Below are 7,228 nucleotides of genomic sequence, written 5' to 3'. Positions count from 1 at the left end.
AGCACAAAATAATAATTATTTTCAAAATTATGTAAAATATAAATAAAAAATGTCCCAACATTTTTAATTTAAATCACGTTATAACGAGTAAGTTTAATGGAAGATTTGCCTTCATTATCGCCGCAAAGTGCGTTCTACCTCCACGTACGTTTCCACTGTGCAAAGCAAAGAGAGGGAAGCTTTACTCGAAGGCTGGCATTCGTCATATCGCGGCCACCAGGAGGCTGGACCGTCCTGAGAAATTACGCGATAACATCGATAATTTTATCGGCACTTCCCTCCTCGCCGGAGAGGTGGCTGATCATCGCCTGAACTACGTTCTACAGACGACACACCATGAACCGGCGTATCAAAACTCGTACATAAACGAGTATAAAACTTTCCAGATCTTTAATCCCAAGATTGCAATCTAGATCGCGCGAACTTAATTGCGTAAAATCGCTAATTACTCGGAAAATAAGGGAAAATCTAAGCGTCGGCGCTGACGCACGGGAAATCCCGCCAGTTTATCCCAACGTACATCCCGTTACGCGTAGCGATCTGCAATTTGGAAAATTTTCAGACGTCAACGTGAAGTCCTTATCACCAATATCCTAACCAGAAATTAAATTAGAGACCGACGTGGAATTTAATCAACCAGGAGTGAAAAAAGTCAGCACTTAATTCAGCGATTTTTACTTCGATTTGTCGAACTCCGATATTATTTCCATTTTAATTTCTAATTTAATATTATTTTACCAAACTTATTTCGTCTGATAGAGGCCTAGAATGTCGCCGTCGAGGGGCACCGCGTCGCAAATTCCGTCGTGGAGATCGCGGTGCGAAAAGCAGCGCGACGTGGAGCGGGCGGCGTGGTGGGAGCGCAGCGCCCGTTCTTCCCGCCACCGAGGAGGGGAAGTCGATCCTGGGGCAGAGGTGCGGAGGCGGGGGTCCAGGATCGCGGGGCTTAGGCCGTCCCCGGGCCGCTTACGCGCGGAACACGCGGTCCACCGAGCCGCGCGGCATTACGTCGCGCACCGTCGACCGCGACTGACGTCCGCGCGAGAGGATCGTCAGCCGATAGCCGCCTACTCAACAGTCGTGATCATGACTTGGCCCGAGAGAAAACGTTCAAGTGCAACTAACCGAGAGACCGTCGCCCGCGTCATCGGGCAATCCGTAGAAATAACAATGTTCGCGGTCTAATAGTGCGACAGTGTTTCAAAAAAGACACGTAGACGAAGATAAAAATTTCATGTGATAACGAGCTGGTGACAACTTGAACTACTAAAATATTAATTAAATCGTCCGCGGCGGACAGTGACAATGCGTTTGAAATTGCCGGTCGCGTGTCGCGCAAGAAGTGCAACGGTACACCACGAGGCTCGGGAAGAACGCAGCTGCCGTCGCATCGATCGTGGATCAAAGGTGGAACGCGAATCCGGCGCGCCGAGTTCGCGGCGGTGAGCTCGCCGGGCGATGATGAAAATCGGGCCAGCTGAGAGGAGAAAACGACCGAGCGACCCGATCACGAGCAGCGCGAGACCCGCGGAGGCCGATAGGAGCGAGGCACGACGATAAGTCGCCTCCGTCTGCGAAGCGAGCGGAGCCACGACGTCCAGGCCGGGGGGTGAGCGCTTGGGCGACGAGGGGCGGCTACTGGCCGATGGGATGCATCTACCGGTGGGTTCCGTGGGCTGCGGGGAGAATTACGGCACCGTTGGATCTCACGAAGGCGCCGGCCCGTGCGGTCCCTCCCTGGCGCCGCTACAAGGTGTGAGCAGTAGGTACCACCAGGTAGACGACGCCGACGCCGCGGGCGGAGGCGGCGAAATGAGCGAGAGTGCCGCCGTCGGCGAGCTATGGTGGACCGAGAGGCTCGTCGGCGAGGCGCAGGCCGAACACCCCGGGGAACTCGTCCGGACAGGTCAGTAATTTCAATTAACGGCATTAATTAAAAGAAGGAGCACCGGAGATGATTAAGCAAACTGATCAGGCGAAAATTAATTTTTACTCGTACCTTCGATTCTAATTATCATAGATCGTATAAAGATTTTTATTTGCGCGCGTATTGTTAACTCTTTCGCTCGAATAACGACGTAATGTTGTCGCGCCAAAAGGTTCGAACTGGACCGGAGCGGAGTTTCACGTGGAACGAAATTCTCTGTTTCAGGCTCGCCGTATTTTTTGTGCAGCCAACTGCCGACGCACTGGCGGTCAAACAAAACGCTCCCGGTGGCATTTAAAGTGGTCGCTCTCGGCGAAGTCGGCGACGGGACACTGGTGACAGTTCGCGCTGGGAACGACGAGAACTGTTGCGCGGAATTGCGAAACTCCACCGCGCTGATGAAGAACCAGGTCGCGAAATTCAACGACCTCAGATTCGTCGGTAGGAGCGGCAGGGGTTAGTTTCTTTACATTTAATCGCTATATATATTTTTTTCTCTCTAATTTATTCTTCTGTTCGAAAAAAAAACACGTTTCGCAGCGCGCCTCGTTAAAGAAAACATATTCTAATTATCCCTTCGAAACGGATTTACCACACCTTTGATCATGCCGAGCTCCATGAGAGAAATCGGTAGCGCGGTGCATTAGGAATGGGGAAAAGCGCGTGCCGCGATTTCCAGCCCTCTAAAATCACGGTTATTGTAATCATCATCATCAACGTATCACCCTTGTTCTATTCCCGTGTCCCCGTTCGCGAATTCCCGCTCTCTCCCGCCGCCCCCAGAGTCATTACTCGATGTCTGCCGCAAGCCCCAACCGAGCATTCGAAACAACTGGCCGTTAATCAGAAATCATCCAACGGATATAGACATATAGACGGAGCGGATGACTTGCCAAAATCAACCGACGTCGATCGACGCTCTCTTGACTTGTTTAATTTACGATTAACTCTCATCTCTCGGGGCGCAAGAAAAATTAATTTTTAAAAAATATTAAACAATCGTAATTAACTAAATTGACTAAATTATCATAAAAAATTACGTAATTAATTATTTTCTGATAATTATAATATGATAAAAATAATTAAAAAATACTTATATATTAGATATAACATCTTGAGTCGCGGGCTTTCTTTTTTCGCGGACCCTTTATAGATGCATGCCGATTCGACCTCATTTGCGTTCTCGAAATATCGATTTTCCGGCCTATAATAATTATTCACGGATCAGCAGGCGGCTTTGTCAAAGCCTACAAATGCATTTTGCACCCCATGATCCGGCGGAGGGCGCGTTTATGAATTAACGGGCCGGACTGCTCGTACACGGCGGGATATTCGTCCCGTGGCGTGTCATCTATGTTTCATTTGATTTGATCATGAAGTGCAGGGTCAGCGATTTTCGTTCTCCTGGCGCACAGGTGCATCGGTCCCCGGAGTCAATTAGCGAAAGAGACACTTCCCTCGCCCGAAGTCCTTCGGTCCCTTTGTCCGTTTTTCGGCTCGTTGTCATACACGCGCGTATATATATATACATATATAGATATATTTTTTTTGGCCGTTTCAATCTCTCCCCGATAATCCATAATACTCAATTTCGGCGATTGACCAAACCGCTCTCGGTGTGTTGATACTGGCCACCGCCATCGGGCCGAGCCGGCCCTCCTATCATCGGGGTTTTGTTTCCGCGACTTATTAATTTGATTGAATTGCATCGCATCGGCCGGCAAACTGATTCAAGAAATTGCAGCGAGGATTTATAAAACGGCGAGGCCACGAAAAATCGGCCGCCGCCGGGCTTCTCGATTAAAAAGAGCGAGCGCGGCGCCGAACGCGACGAGATTATTTTTCGGCGACTTCGCGAGCGCCGATATCCCTTCCCCGTGGACGATTTTTCTCACCGCACAATTTCCTCCGGCGGTATGTACGTGTGCCCGATGGAAATTGCTTTTACACGTGTCTTCCGTTGTCACGTAAGAGATTACAGCGCGTCGATTACACGGCTCGCGGTTTATTACCTCTAATCAGCCCGCGTTAAAAAGGAAGCGACCGCAGCCCGGCCGGCGGATCATTTTTCTCTTCGTTAAAACTAAATCGCGAACGTCGCGCGAAACCGTCGACCTGCTCGCGACGGTTTAGAAATTACCGCGGTGCATTATCGCCCATCGCGCGCTCGCGGATAATTCCGGGGTGACCCGTCGGGAAAGAAAACGAGATGCAGTAGCCTCGAATCGAAGAGGACCGGCCGGAACGACGACGGTCGTTTCATCATCATCGCCGGGGTCGAAAGCGGCCCGTGCCTATAATTAGTAATATACCGCAGTCTATATCGACACGGCTGAAATTACCACCGATAGTAATTATTTGACAATTGCAGAGACATCCTGTTGGGAGACTCTGGGACCTCCGCTCCGTCCCTACCACCGACGTGCGTTCCCTTCGCCCGCCCGCACCCCCCTTAACCTTTCTACCCCCGTGGCGCCGATGCTCGCTTAGCCCTACGCGATCTCGTCCCCGCCGCCCGTCGCCGCGAGTATTAACGGACGGTTTCGAGTGGTTTCGGGTGGTTGTGTGTGGGCGGTTTGGGCTGGCGCGCTCATCTCGTCTCGTCGGTGTATTGCCAACGCACCGACACGCGCACACACACGGGGGGAGAGACACACGGGAGATCCATGAGTAGTCAAGCTGTGATGCTGCACGTTATATAGGTGCCACATACGCGTGGCCCGGTTTTGTCCGTCCGTCCGTCCGTTCATCCGTCCGTCCATCCGCCCGTCCGTCCGCTCGTCCGCCCGTCGTTCGCGAATGCACAGGCTGGGTCCTGTCTCTGCAGATGACCGTTCCCATCATCGAGTATTAACCGCAGGTTCGGGCGCCGGAGAGGGGAGTCGGCTGTGCGGCATTATTAGCCCCAAATGCGATGGACTCAGCCGGGAAAGGGGGCGAGGGGTTCCAGTTCAACGCGCGACCCTTCCTCCTTCCACTATCGCGACTTCGCTGACCCACCAGGTTTTCCGCGATTTTTCAATCGAGATTTTCCCGCTCTTAGCGACGAGTCTCGGAGCAACTTCCTATCACCTCGCGAGATCATTTCTGATTTAACGCGATATTCCCGGAGGACCGACAATGAGTTCTTTTAGAAAAATTTGCGAGAGTTGATATTGTCCAGCAGTCGTCTATTTTTACGAAAAAAAAAAAAAAAAAAAAAAAAAAGGGCCACGATGGAGAAACCGCCGTTTAACGCAAAAATTCGAATCGACATCTCGAAAACGATGGGCTCTTTGCGCGCGACAGATGAACGATGACGATGGCAATGACGGCCGCGGGAGGTGTCCTGGAACCGCGGGGTGCAGCGGGCTGACTCTATCGCGAAAGAGCGGAGAGGACTGCGATATAACTGGGATATAACGCCATGTAGCTCTGCAGTCAGTTGCAGCTCCCGCGGGGGCGGAAGGGGGATTGGGAGAATGGCGCGGGGTCGGCGGTGTTTGATGCCGGTTATCATGTTGACAGACACAGCGAGGTGGAACCGGGCGCACCAAGGGGAGACAATTACAAATCGTTGACATTTACGCCAACACAAACGATTGCATGTCCGCGGCGCGTTAGGTATCGTCTCTTTCGGGCGTAAACAGCAGTCTTGGTCGCGTTTCGTTTCGTCATGCCGGACAACTTGACACCGGGGAGGGAACTTTGGCGAGTTTCCCCTCCCTCCGCCGCGAGATGAGCGGTCGCCATACGAATTGTTCTCGCTAAGTTATCGCGTCCTAAAACTCTGCCTCCAATTCCAGAGAGCGTAAAAATAACGCGGGAGGCCCCGGTGTAAATTTCTCTCGCGAGCGGACCTCTCGAAAGGGACAATCGGGAAAGGACAACTGGCCGCCTCTTCTAACGGAAGAGTTGCGAAAGAGCGGCAAATAACCGAATGCATATTAGCGCGCGATGGGCCGTTTAAGAGCGCGTAGTCAATCTCTCCGGCGGACGTTTATGGAAGAGGGAATTAATATACCGGGCCTTCAACTTCCAGACCTTCGTCGATGATATATGTACACGACGCTCCACCTCGGCGCATCCGACTCCTCCTCTATTACCTTTTAACGCGCTTAAGAATACCGAGACTAAGATCTAATAGACGCGGACGTAATTGCAAAGCTGCAAATTATAAATTGGGCCTCGCCCTCGTCGCGCTCGGTGGTAGAAAGCAGTACGTTTATTGGTTTCTAATTGATTAATAGGCATGCATAAACTACTTACGACGCGCGTAAATCAATCCTTTCTTTATTTATAATTAACTTTTTGTTTTTCAGAAAAAATAATTTTATGTTAATTGCATTCTATATACTTAGCGACTGCGATTGCAGTTTCAAGTGTTTCTTTTAATTTGCACGTTTAAAAATTGATTGAACGATACAGAAGAGTAAATTAATGAGAAATGCAACCCTTCAAGCGGACAATTCACATGTCGCTCTTTGTGGCAGGGAAGAGCTTCAGCATCACCATTACCGTGTCGACGACGCCACCCCAGGTAGCGACCTACACGAGGGCGATTAAGGTGACCGTCGATGGACCGCGGGAGCCGCGATCGAAAACGAGTAAGTGGAACATGCGACACTTTATGCGACGCCCCGGATCGCGAGATCTATTCGGCGCCGCGCCGGAGGCCTCCCCCGAAAATGTACCGATAATTCAACGAAAGTCCCTGTACGCGGTAATGGGCGGTCATTACCGAGCAGATGGTGCGCGATGATGCAGTGGTCGACGTGCGTATCGCGCGCGCTCGGGTGCGTGCTCGCACACGCACACGGGAGGGAGACAATGCTTTCACAAGGGTGCGTTTGTGCGCGCCGGATACGCTAACTCGCTTACGCTAATTCGCCGCGGAAACACCCGAAAAATTACTAAAACATTCTGCCGGCGGATTCATTACTGGTTGCCCGAAATTGATAGAATCACGCGAAAGTCGACGGGGGAAGAGGGCAGGGCGGCTTTACCCCCCTCCGACCCTTCGGTTTTATAACTGCAGCCCCGTCCCTCCCCCTCGGGATCAGAAGGAGATATCGCGCGCTCGTGCGCCCGGCGATCCAGCCGACACCTATTTTCGGATGCATCCGCGGCGAGCGAAAAAAAAATGGTCGTTATTTCGATATCAGATTAATAGCCGTTGCGGAGTTAACCGCGAAAACGGCAGTTTTTTGCGGGCGTTTCGCATTTGTTGTATAAAGTATTGATGGAAGCAGGGCGCCGCGTACACCCTCCGGCTCGGCTATTTTTTTTTTTCTTTTTTTTTCTTTTTTTTTTTTTTAATGG

The 7,228-nt window shown here is 51.3% G+C and overlaps 1 protein-coding gene across 1 annotated transcript in view; it reads left to right on the top strand.

Moving 5' to 3' along the window:
- Window positions 1-1,015: 1,015 nt before the first annotated feature.
- The window catches only part of LOC139103655 (protein lozenge), a 28,189-nt gene continuing 21,976 nt past the window's right edge, over window positions 1,016-7,228 (top strand). The window contains exons 1-3 of the mRNA XM_070658550.1: window positions 1,016-1,906; window positions 2,153-2,383; window positions 6,400-6,513. Of these exons, the coding sequence (XP_070514651.1) occupies window positions 1,651-1,906; window positions 2,153-2,383; window positions 6,400-6,513 (601 nt within the window). The 5' untranslated portion in view covers window positions 1,016-1,650. The remainder of the gene's footprint in view (window positions 1,907-2,152; window positions 2,384-6,399; window positions 6,514-7,228) is intronic.

Source organism: Cardiocondyla obscurior, linkage group LG06, assembly GCF_019399895.1.
Source record: "Cardiocondyla obscurior isolate alpha-2009 linkage group LG06, Cobs3.1, whole genome shotgun sequence".
NCBI lineage: Eukaryota > Metazoa > Arthropoda > Insecta > Hymenoptera > Formicidae > Cardiocondyla > Cardiocondyla obscurior.
This window is presented reverse-complemented; position numbering and strand designations above follow the sequence as displayed.